Source organism: Streptopelia decaocto (genome assembly GCF_964273445.1).
Source record: "Streptopelia decaocto genome assembly, chromosome: 5".
Lineage (NCBI taxonomy): Eukaryota > Metazoa > Chordata > Aves > Columbiformes > Columbidae > Streptopelia > Streptopelia decaocto.
Genome location: NC_138659.1, coordinates 23,016,781 through 23,029,056, shown reverse-complemented (window position 1 = coordinate 23,029,056; position 12,276 = coordinate 23,016,781). Strand labels below are relative to the sequence as shown.

General features: G+C 36.5%; 1 protein-coding gene across 1 annotated transcript in view; it reads right to left on the bottom strand.

The window, feature by feature from the left end:
• The window catches only part of DPYD (dihydropyrimidine dehydrogenase), a 345,406-nt gene that overhangs the window by 181,295 nt on the left and 151,835 nt on the right, over positions 1 to 12,276 (bottom strand). Inside the window, exons 9-11 of the mRNA XM_082053772.1 lie at positions 9,740 to 9,847; positions 6,527 to 6,696; positions 4,736 to 4,946 (exon numbers count right to left, since the gene is read on the bottom strand). Of these exons, the coding sequence (XP_081909898.1) occupies positions 4,736 to 4,946; positions 6,527 to 6,696; positions 9,740 to 9,847 (489 nt within the window). The remainder of the gene's footprint in view (positions 1 to 4,735; positions 4,947 to 6,526; positions 6,697 to 9,739; positions 9,848 to 12,276) is intronic.

The following is a 12,276-nucleotide window of genomic DNA, read 5'->3' as shown; positions in this document are numbered from 1 at the left end:
ATAACAAATTTTGAAGAAGTCTGGTGACAAGTCAATTCTGTGGGTGCGAGGCAGATGCTGTGCTACTAGAGAGACACCAGGTCAGGCCCATGGGCATCTCTAGCTGGGGCATCGCAGCCACCTCTCTGCCTCCCTCCCACTGCTTCACGAGCTACCGAGGGCTCCAGCGCTCGCGGCTGAAGGTACCTCACGGGCTGCAGGAAGAAACTCCCGCTCCCTGCAGGTTCGCTGGCTTCCGTACCAGCTGAAGGTCTTTTTCCCTAGAAAATGCTTCTCAATCTAGAGAAATAAATATTAAGTAGGAGTGGGTTAAATAATAAAATTGCAAACCACTTGGGCGAATTTCTCTTTGCTCTATGTTGAACTACACTGGGGGGGCAGCAGTTCTACTCCAGTAAGCTTTCTGGGCTTTGCTGCTGCAGTTTCCAAGCAAGATAACAGTCGTACTACAAGTAAGAGCAAAATATCTGGAAGTTGTGACTGATTCCCAGAAATGTGAAATAAAATTTTGCCATTCAGTTGCCATGCCAGTTAGCTACTACCAAAAATGTAGTAAAACATATTTTTGCTCACAAATAGCCTAGTATTTCTGAATTTTTTGGCAAAGGCAATATTTGGAGTTTGCTTTAATATTTTTCCATTCCCCTTTTTTGTCTCTCCAGGAAAATAAAATAGACATTATCATGTCAAGATTCAGTGTTCTGGAAAATGGAAATACATCCTCTCTACTGCTGCCTGCTAAACAAAGTGTTTAAATAAACTTATGCTGCCAGTTCTCTATCCTGCCTTAGTCCCATGTCCTGCTCTGCATTTCATGGTGCGTTTCAAACAAGTGAACTGTTTTCCATAATATCTCCATGGTTCTCCTCAGCAATTCAGGAAAAATAAATCAGAACAAGGACATTTGTTCCATTGCAGAATTTTGCAGTCCAAAAATATTGTTGCCTTTTGCTTACCAGAACAAAATAGATAAGAAAACAGTTATTCAAAGTTTAGAATTTATAAAACAACTAGACTGGTGTTAAGTATGATGTTGAGGTTGTAAGCAGTGCTAGGGAGTACACAGAATTACATTTGTATATATTGAGTAGCCGCAATTTGGAAGGGTGACAGAGATTTCAATAATTTACTAACTTGTTACAGACCTCCAAAATAAGAAACCAAGCAAAAGAACAGAAACATGAGGAAATGCACAAAATCCTGACACAGCTGTTTGTTTATGTGGGTCAGTTATGATGGCTTGAAGGCTTTGGTAAGCTATGCAATAAAAAGAAGTAATTGTATTTTATTTTTTGACTGGTTTCAGTAAAGTGGTAATGCTCTTCAAATAGAAGGCAACTCTCTCATTTTGGCTACTAGCAACTTCCCAAGCATACAATGGACTTAGGAGTCCATTTTTTAAAAATTTATGATGCATTTATATTCTTTTCAATAGAAGAATGAATACTACTAGAACTGTTGCTTAAATATACAATCAAGATTTTAACAAAACAAAAAAGTCTAAATACCTGCTGTGGGCACATGGAATCTCAGTTGCAAATTTAATAGCTACTGTGTAAAAATAAGAAAAAGGGAGGATAATAGACTAGAAAAAAGATTTCTAACCTGTGAGCTATTTCTGCTTAGAAGAACAGTCACACATGTGACAAAACTTTAGAACATGAACATCAGGGCTGCCCTGAACAATTTGCTGAACTGGAGCTAAGTCTGATTTTAATCCCTCTGGTTTTCATAGTATTTTATTTATTCTTACATCAGTAGCATCAACATTTAACAATATTAATAACATATAGCACATATCCTGCTAGCTTAGCGCATACCAATACTCTATTTGCAGTTCCCTCAGGTGCCTTTCAAATTAGGTCAATTGATAGAGCTCTTTGTATGAGCAACAATTAACATGTTTATTCAACCTGCATCTGAATCATCCAGTCCCAGAATAATTCAGACTAGAATGGCCCTCTGGAGGTCATCTAGTCCATCACCTTCTTCAAAGTTAGTTCAAGTTCCAAGTCACATCAGTTTGCTCATGGCATTGTGTAGTTTCAAGTACCTCCAATATTTTTATCACCATCTTTTGATGGAGAATATAGTAATATTTCCATCTCTTGAATACAAAAATGTGCTTCCTTTTAAAAAAAAGAAAAATCACCTAGAATATAAGATACTTTTAGAGTTTGGCATGGTTTTTGGTAGTAGCAGTGGAGGGTTTTTTTCCATTTCTTTTTGTTATGTATGCTGAAGTATCCTGGAGATGTTATTGAAATCCAGCTCAATAGCGAAAAGCAAATTTGACTTTCATTAAGACAGATTAGGCAAAAAATAAAGATTTAAAAACAACTCAAATGGTATGCTCAAAAGAAACACTCTACTCCCTCAAGTCTCAGTTTCTTTTCATTTTCACAACATTCAAAACAAATGTCTTGCATTTTTCCTTGTAATTTGATTGTTATTCTAATAGCAGTTTCACCTAAAACGAAGTGTGAAACTGAGGTGTATTGCCAACCCCCAAGGTAAATTACTCTTCTTTCATCATCAGCTCACTGCATGACTTTGTTCCCCTCCCATTTTATGTACCTATTTAAATACCTCTCAATAAGTAATTCAATCAGTGAATGCGTTCTAGGAGATACAAGACTAGCACAGCTTCATGGCTAAGCAATACATTAAGTTCAACCTTTTATCTGAAGCACTTTTTAATGTGGGAGAATCACTCCTTTATCATAGGGTCTATGAATCACAGCAAAACATACAGATTGCATAGGCTAATACTTGATTCACCACATGAGGCTCTAGAAAACCTTCCAAAAAAACTAGACAGGGTGTTTTAAAGACAACAAAGCTCCCAAAACTCTCAGTCAAGTGAACTTCACCAATGGAGTAGCTCACGAATTTCTTAAAGATTAATAAATAAATAAATAAATAATCTTACTCTTCTTCCTGCTCCTGGGGGTTAGACTGAGCCCTAAAACATGACCAACACAGATGTCAGACTCTGTACACCACAACACAACTCCAAGTGGAAATAGAACCTGTCCTCCCAAAGTGATGTGGACTGAACCTTCTGTGCCCCACGGAGCAGGAGGAGTGGTGGGGCAGAGGGCACAGTGTACACAGCTGGGCTGAGTAAAGCTGTCCCAGACCTCTCCTGTGTGAACCTGTCCCAAAGCAACAGCAACACACACAACACAGGAATGTTCATAGAATTAACCACACGTTCCTCAGGGAAACAGGTCGATCCTTCTTTTTTTACCATATAAGAGATTTTAGAGTGTTCTCATGGACGTATGATGTCTTAACGTTGTATATAATTGGACTGGTGAACAAGAAGCACTGAGTAGCTCAGTCACATTACGGTCAATTCTGCTCAGGGCTATATTCTAAAATTCTTCAATGAGACCTATAATTTATCTTCATTAACTTATGTTTTGTCTTCCAGTGAAGTCAGTACATTTTTGTATAATTTTACCGATAACTCTAGAAAATCTTACCACCAGAAAACTAATCTCTTTAACTTCATTTAAAACAGTGTTAACTATAAGGCATACACAGAAAATGCAGTCATTTTATGTGCTTGAGGTATGTCCACACATGCTACTAGTCTCTGCTTAGATTATTTTAGATTTACAATTTTTCTTGATTGCAAAGATTCACAAAACCACATTATGCTAAGAAGTTTTGAAATTCCCTTTGCACTGGCAGAACCAGCACCCGATCGCCAAATTTTCTGGTGATGTGCACTCCAGGCCACTTGCCAAGTACTCTGTCAGAGCATTTATACCCAAAGGACCATGACAACATGCCACAGGGTAATTGGCTGGCATGGCTGTGCCCTGGAGAAGTAAGCACATTCATCACTAAGGCTTTCAGAACCTGCTAACCTTGATGAGTGTCTCTGGGATGAAGATCTATTCATTTTATCAATCTGTCTTCTGCTGAGTCAGTGTTTTTCACTTTCAAGGCACATTTGATGTATGTGCCTGAACTCTTTAACCCAGTGTCAGAGAAGTCTGAGCTTTGCTCAGTTCCCATGTTCTTAGTTATAATCATGATTTGCAGCTCTCTTTCTGCTATATCCAGACAATTCATTCAATCTCTGAAAAACCACCTACGTGCCTATTTCTGTGTCTTTATTTTGGAACCATATAATGGTTAATTTTGAAGAGCAAAGCTTGTGAAGTGCAACTAAATAATGAGACAATTTGAGACAAGCACAGGTGAACTTAACAAACACTGTATATGTGAGAGAAGACCCAGTTCGCTTGCGTATGCACAAGAAATTAGTGATATCCAGACTAGCTGAACCAGAATAATGAATGTCCTAATCATTGCTTAATTTAATAGGTAAAAAAAAGGTTTCCAAGATCAGATCAGTTCACTTTAAAGTTGTGGTATAATGAGTTTCTCTAAAGTTAATTAGGGAGACCAAAAGAAATCCTCAAGAGTATTCTTTGAGATCCCATTTGCATTGTCAGGAAAGCAAGATATATTCTGAGCAACTGTACCTTTAATCTGAGTTCTTGCTCTATAAAACAATACACAGAAAACTGTCATCAGACCCTCAAGTTTTGTTCTAAGAGGGATACCTAAAGGACAAAGAAATTCCTGTGAAGAGGATCAGCAGCCACAAGCTGAGTAACCTTCAGAAGGCTCAATTCACAAAACTGTCAAAGACAGAAAATGGCTGCAGCTAAAATAACAAACAGCATTTACAGAATGCATTAGTCAGGGTTACCTTTCTTATCGCTTAAAATGGAGCCAAAGGCACTAATCACCACATCAGCTTTCAGATGGACAATCTGATCCTCATCTTCTTTCCAGTTTCCATCATCATCTTGTTCAGTTCGAACAAATTCCATACCAACAATTTGTCCACCTCTAAGTACAACTTTCCGAGGGGAGAGAAAAGGCAGAAATTCACATTTCTCTTCTTTTGCAAGTTCCATCTGTAGAGTAGAAGCAATAAAATATATGTCGGCCACTCCTGTGTTTTTACTAAAGAAAAAAAAAGGGACTTTTTTGACTCAAGATGTTACCATCCATTCTTCTGTAGTAGAAGTCACCTCCGTACACTATACAGACAGAGCCTCCTGTGCTATTAAATCAAGCAGTTCTAGACAGTGGTACTAGGTAAATTTGCAATGCAAATGTTTCTCTAATTCTTATTGTTCCCTGTTACTTTGAATATATACAACTCCTTTGAGGACAAATGAGTTACCTTATGTAACTGAACCTTCTAGGAAGTGGACTAATATTCATTAAATACATGCCATGATTTGTGTTTACTATAGTTTTAAGGTGTTATTAAATGCTAACTACCATGTGTTAACAAGTTTTCTCAGTGAAAATCCAGATTTAAGATCTTCTGAATTTCTGCTGTGGCAAAACTGCTGAAGTCAAACACCATTTTGTCTTAGCAAAGTACTCAGGATTTGATTGTCTATGTTTACGCAACAAAACCTTTTTGAACATGTAATATCCGACCTGACATGGTTGTAGCATGGCTGTTACTAGCTGTGAGTAGATTTTGTTTCACTTTTTTTCAAGTCCACTGCATGATTGGATGACTAGAAATATTGACAACTTTTAGGAATCTACCCAGGCTGCTAACAAAGATTTTGGTCCAGAGTGACAGCTGACTCTTGATTAGTAAGAATCTGAATAGCCCATGAGTCTGTCAGTGCAATGATTCCAGTAATCTCATTGTGTCTAGAATTCTTAAATAAAGAAAGAGACCCTCTATTTATTTTGTTTGTACTTCCATTCCCCTTCTATAAGATCTCTAAGATCTACCAAACTACCATAAAACTCATGATAAAGATGCATTAGATGTCCTGATATCCTCAGGTGTGCAAAAATGTAAAGTATGTACCAAACAAATGATAACAGAAAAAGACAACCAAAATAATAAACTCTAAATTGAAGAAACCCTCCTGTAGTACAGATACATTGAGAAAGCAAAGTCAGTTTCAAAATGTGCAGATGTCCTGATAAATGCCAAACTGCAAAGCCAAACTAAAAATCAAATTGAACGCTGATATCTGTGATGAATGACATTGCTGCATTACCATTGGCAGTGATTCAAAACCGAAATCACTGTGAGAAGTTTTTTTACAAGATTTTATAGGCTCCCAAGGCAAAGTCAGGATCACTGAGATTCATTAGACAGCAGCCAGAAGGTATCATTCTGTGATCTAGCCGTGACTTAAAGAGTCACCAACAATGGTGCTTTGATCTCTGGGGTGCTTCCAAGATTAAAAAATTTACTGTATTTTGTAATTTACAAGAAATTCTAACCCCTGTAGGCAAATGCATCTCTCTGACTTTACAGGAAACAGGTACAACTGAGGAAAATTATTTATACAGAGACTACATGAAGATCTTTAATAAACATTTATACATTTTAAGAGCATTTTTATAAACAAAACCTTTAGGTGATGACTTTTAAGTATCTATACCACACTTTCAGACCCTGCAAAAATAACAACCAGTATTTCTTCTCATAAACACTGTTATTCAATTTTACCTCTTCTGGGACAGCCCTGATATTAGTGAATCCCTTCCTGAAGACCACAAACACATGACGGGCTCCGCAGCGTAAAGCAGATGTTGCACAGTCAAAAGCAGTGTCTCCTGCCCCAAGCACAATCACAGTTCCATGTATTGCTGGCAATGGAGAGTGACAGGCACACATCCCTGAAAGATGAAAGGAAAAGCCCATTTTCAAGTAGAGAAACCATTTCTGCATGACAGCTCAAAAGGTACTTGTACCCAAAGAAGTGTAAAATTGCATCTTACAGTTTCCAAGCATGGAGTGTCACTATCAAATTATTCTGCTTCACTGAAAGACAGTTTTATTCCCATTTTTAAGATATGCTCATATACATAATTTCATAGTCAATACTCTAAGCAGCTGCACCTTTCTATCTGGAAAGAATTCAAATGACAACATTTGTAGGGTTGTGGGTCCTATCAGGTTGAAATTAGCATTGTGAGATCATTTAATCCAAAAAGTAAGTTTTTCTTTTATCAGATTCATTATCCTCCTAGTTAAAAAAACAACGACCTTTAACAGATTATAAACAATTATACTTGGTATTTTGCAAAAGATGAACAGTTGTTAATAGTTTTGTGTAATAACTTCTCAAAGTTAGTCCCCTCCTCAGTTTTCTATAAGGCACTGACACTGTTCTTGCTATGACACAGGTCTCAGAGGCTATTCTCTAAGGCATCTGAACATGACGTAGAAAGAATATTACTATTATTATTATTATTATTATTATTATTATTATTACTACTACTACTACTACTACTACTACTACATTAGTTCCAAGATCTTTCACTGGGAGAAAACATTTAATCTACAGTGGCTTTCTACAAAAGATTTTCAAAAGTTACATGGAGAGAATGACGATGTTATGTGTTTGTCATCTACAGTTTGTATTTACTGATTCCATTATACAAGAAATACTTGAGTAAAACTGAACTGTGTGTGTTCCTTGCATGAGACTGCATTTATCGCAAGTTTAAATGCAAGTGTTGATTAAGCAAATTGTTGCAACTTAAAAAATAATGCCATAAACAATCTAAAGCTATATTCTCAATGAGTCCGTGATAATTTCAGTCAGGAGGTGCTAAGATGGCCATTTAATCATTGTACTCTAACTCAAGTATCCTGCTATACTAGCAGCAGTTTTTCACATGCAAATGTAAAGAAACACAAGTATCATTTAAGGAAACAATGCTTTTAATTTAGACATATAAACAGAGTGAGAAACAACATCCTCCTATATGGTATTACCTTTACTATTTACTTAGTAGAATTCTTATTTCAACATTCTCTCCAAACTTTTCTCATCTATTTTCAACAAACTTAACCCTTCACAAAAGTTGTGCACAGAGCAGCAGAAAAAGCACAAGTGCAGCAAGGGAATGGCAGCTCAGAGCGGCTCCATAGCAGCAGCCCACTTTGCTCTTGGTAACAAAGCCACTTCCAAGGTAAATTCACACCAAATATGTATTTGCAAAGAAAACCCCTTTTGGATGAAAGTACTTTAACAAGTAGTATACATCCAAATTTTACTGTAAGTCTATTATGTCTATTATTTAGAGGACTGTCACAGTGGAAAAAAAAAAAAAAAAAAAGAAGAAGATAGAGCAAGATATAGGATGTGTATATTTTGTTTTAAAATTCCATGCTTTAGAGAGCAAGAGGTGGCTATAGCTACAGTGTCAGTCAGAAAAGGTTAGTTTTTCAAAGCTGATGAATTTTTTTCATTCTAGACTTCATATAAAAAAAAAATCATTACATATCCCAGCAAACTGAGAGAGCTCCTTTGCTCCTTTTAAAATATGCAGATCACAGATACAGACCCTCATGCAGGCAGGCAACTTACAGTATACAAGTGCTACACGTCCATACAAATTTCTATAAAGTATTTTTAGTCAAATTATTATAAGAGGGGATTGTTTTGCAGAAATTAGTTTTTCTTTGTTAATCTACAAACGGTTTGCAGTGCAGATTGTCAATCTGTTTCATTTTTAAACATCTCTTTCTTAAAAAACAAAACACACACACAAAAAAAACACAAAAAACACAAAAAACCACCCTTTTCTCCCGATTCATTTGAGCTAACTTTGAGATTAAGAAAACAGACAGAAATAAGCATTTGATCAAAACAGCAGAGAGATGGGACAGATGGGATGCAGAATTTCCCTTCGTAAATATTTTGCATTAAATGAGGTAATACACTTCTATATCAGAATAATTTGTCACAGAAGATATATTCTTTAACACATCATTTACAGTCTATTAAATAAGCAGGCAACCCTATATGATGCTATAAGAAATTTCTAAATGGTCAGAAGAAAATAAATTTGTAGATAAAAAAGGCATATGTGTGGTTAAATATGGGGTCATATGTACAAGACCACATACTGCACTAAGTATATGCTCAGAAAACTGTACAAGGTAATTTATTTTTTATGAACACACTGGGGAATCTAGACCATGAGGGAACATGGTGTAGAAATCACGAGCCACATCTCATACAGCCATCTGGGGCTTATGACTTCACATTTAGGGCCACTGAAAGCAGCAATACTCCTTGGGGACCAAGCAGAGCCATCTTTGTGCTGAAAACAAGGATGTAAAAGCATAGAACAAAACTGCACTTGGTGCCTGTGAACTGAGTGTTGTCTTATTAACTCCTGGCATACTACTGTTGTTCTGAGTCTTAGCCTGTAAGTTCTTTGGGTAAGGAACTAGTGCTCCCTTAAATGTGTCTGTAAAACATGCAGCACATGACTTGGGATTAAGTAAAATCATTTATCAATAATACACAAAGCAGCTGCTTATATGGGCTGGCAACAGCTTCTTTAATGTCAGATTTTTTTCAAGACCATAATATATACACTATATCCATATAATTTACGCATATGAGAACCTTATGAAATCTTTTGAATAGAATTCAAAATAACAAATACAACTTATTAGGGGTAATGATTTGCCATGTGCTTAGATTTTTATACATGACTATTTGCTTTACAGTCTCTAGGACTGACTTTCCAGACCACACTCTTGAGGTTGCAGCTCACCAGGAGAAAACCCTGACTCAGACCTATTCATTGGGAGGTGCTTTGTAATTGGATGTGCTGCTGTGTAACCAACTGTCCATTTTGATATATCAATAACTGTTAATGACTTGCTGAACATGATTGTAACAAAAATATCACACACCTGGTTTACTTGCCATTGCTACCAAAGGAAGGAAGTCTTTAGATGTGTAGAATCCTTGATCCATTCTTAGTCCTTGGAATATACTGTCTTTGTTTGGTTCTGGCAAACCTAAAACAGATATTTTCAGGCATATCAGAACTAAAAGGCAAATTACAATGACAAATATATATTTCACATCACATGCACATTCTCAAAAACATCCTCAATACCAGCACTTTTAGAAACCCACAGATGTTTCTAAAAGACACCACAAATGACTAGCTTCGTGTTTGCAGTCTGTAGCTTACCTAACTGGTGATCTTTTAATAGTGCTGGCACTGCAAATAAGGTTGTTACTCTGTACTCATAAAACTCATATCAAAACAAAAGCAGGGAAAAGGGTCAGAGAGAACAGGATATGCTGGCTGCAAAAGCAGGGAAGCTACTGAGGAAGAGAAGAATCTTGTAAGCTTTTCTTGTTTTGCTTTACCTGAACACACTTGTAACTCTTACTGCTGTGAAATGGGTTTGTTCCCTTTGTTTTGAGGCATTTTTCAATACAGCTAGTCTGCAGATAATACAAATGAGGCAATAATAAACAGCTTAATGGATGAGGAGAGGAGGACAAATGGCAATGCTGTAGATCTGCATTATCTGTGAGTATTTGAATGCCATAATTATTTGCCATTCTTGATTGTTTTCTCAAAACCTTGAAGTCCTTATTGGCTGACATTTATTTATAGTTATTAATAGCACACATCTATACAGAAGCTGTAGGATACAGACAGGGATACACTTCACAACCAATAATAGCAACAAATACCTTTCAATTAAAAGGAAGCAGCAAAACCCATCTTCCAATTATCAAAGAATTTCTTCTTGTTGCTGTGTGAACATTTGGACAGCACAAAACACCAGCCTTGCTGCCACAGAAGTTAAAACATTTTTTTCATGCAAATGAAATGATCTATCAGGGTATTTTCAAGAGGGTTTTGGCTTTTGTTTTTATATCTAAAACCCCATAATATTATCAAAGCATGCTAATTAATAATACATACTGAAATGGGGTAAATGTCAACAGTTTTTCTAAGAAAACACTAGAACTCAGAGCAAGCAGGCAGAATTGGAGCATGCAAAGCAAACTGTATTCTCTCCATTCCCAGACATGGAGGACAGCAGACTAATCTTTCTCCTCTTTACGACATACTGTTCTGGAAAACCCCAATAACACCATGTTAGTGTCAACAATAAAGCAGGATTGCACTTTGAGGAGTGCTGTTCCAAGTAGGGAAGTTTTACAGCCTTTTTATATTACAGAAGCAGCAAAAATTGTCTCACTACAGCATAAGATCAGGACTCGGTCATAAGAACGTTCAGGATTTTGTATTAGTCATCTGATACTGAGGCAGTTTCTTAAGCCTCTAGATCCTTGAGTGAAGGTGCCACATTACAATCAGAAAAAAAGGATATTATTAATTTTAACAGTTTCAGTGAACACAATGAAAATATACTCTCAGTGAATTCGAAAGGCTTACAAGCCAAAAAGTAAATTAAAAAATCCTGACATTTTTACATTTTAAAAATCTTATCTTACTGAGCACTTTCTTGACTTCTGACTATTGCCGAACAACTGACTTTCAAAACGTTGGTGACCAAGAGTTGGATATTGAGAAAAATAAGGTTAGAAAATACTAGCACGTACTGAGCTTCAAGACCTCTGAATGCTGTACTTCCTGGGTAGATTGGTATATCAGCTAATGAAGAATGAATAATAGATATCTTGAGAGGTTGCCAGAAATACTTAGTTCTATTGAAAGTACAATATGTAAAATGCATTAAAGAAATTATTTTTAAAACTGCATAGGTCTTCCTCTATATATATATTGCCAAATCATCTATGACAAGAAGAGTACCTCTGAAAAAGCTCTCAGGGACTTTCTCCAGGCAGAGGACGGAGTAATGCAACTATTTCTATTGAGGTATCTGTAAGCCAGCTCAGAGGTCTCAGTTTATTCTTGGGAGAAACACTCTTGCCCTTACTGAGACATGCAGTCTGCATTAAAGATCATTTCCTTTCTACCTAACATCTATCCTAATTCAAAACCAAGGACAAACCCACACAATTTTTTTTTTCCCCACTTATTTTTGCCGCTTTTAACACCTCCTAATTTCGTCTCTATCAGCATCAGTAATTGAGCTCCCACAGGATGAAGAAAGTATAGAATTAAGGGAATGTTGCAATGTTTATGGTCAAGTTCATCACTAGTTCAGTGTCACTGAAATCAAAGGAGTTGGATTAAGAATGCATTGGATTCAATAATGTTCAGCTTGGCTGATAAAACAAAAAAAGAGACTAAGAGGTAGTTGGTATCCATGGCATTTTCTGCTATTTATGTTACTATTTTCATTTTGCTGAAAACTCCATGAAAACCAATTTTGCAATATTTACATTTCAAGGAAATGCAGAGGATTTTTCTTTTATACCTATAAACAGCTGGCACAGTTCCAAGCTCTCTGCTAAGCATCTGCTGGAAGTTGTACTGGGTTCTCATGTATCT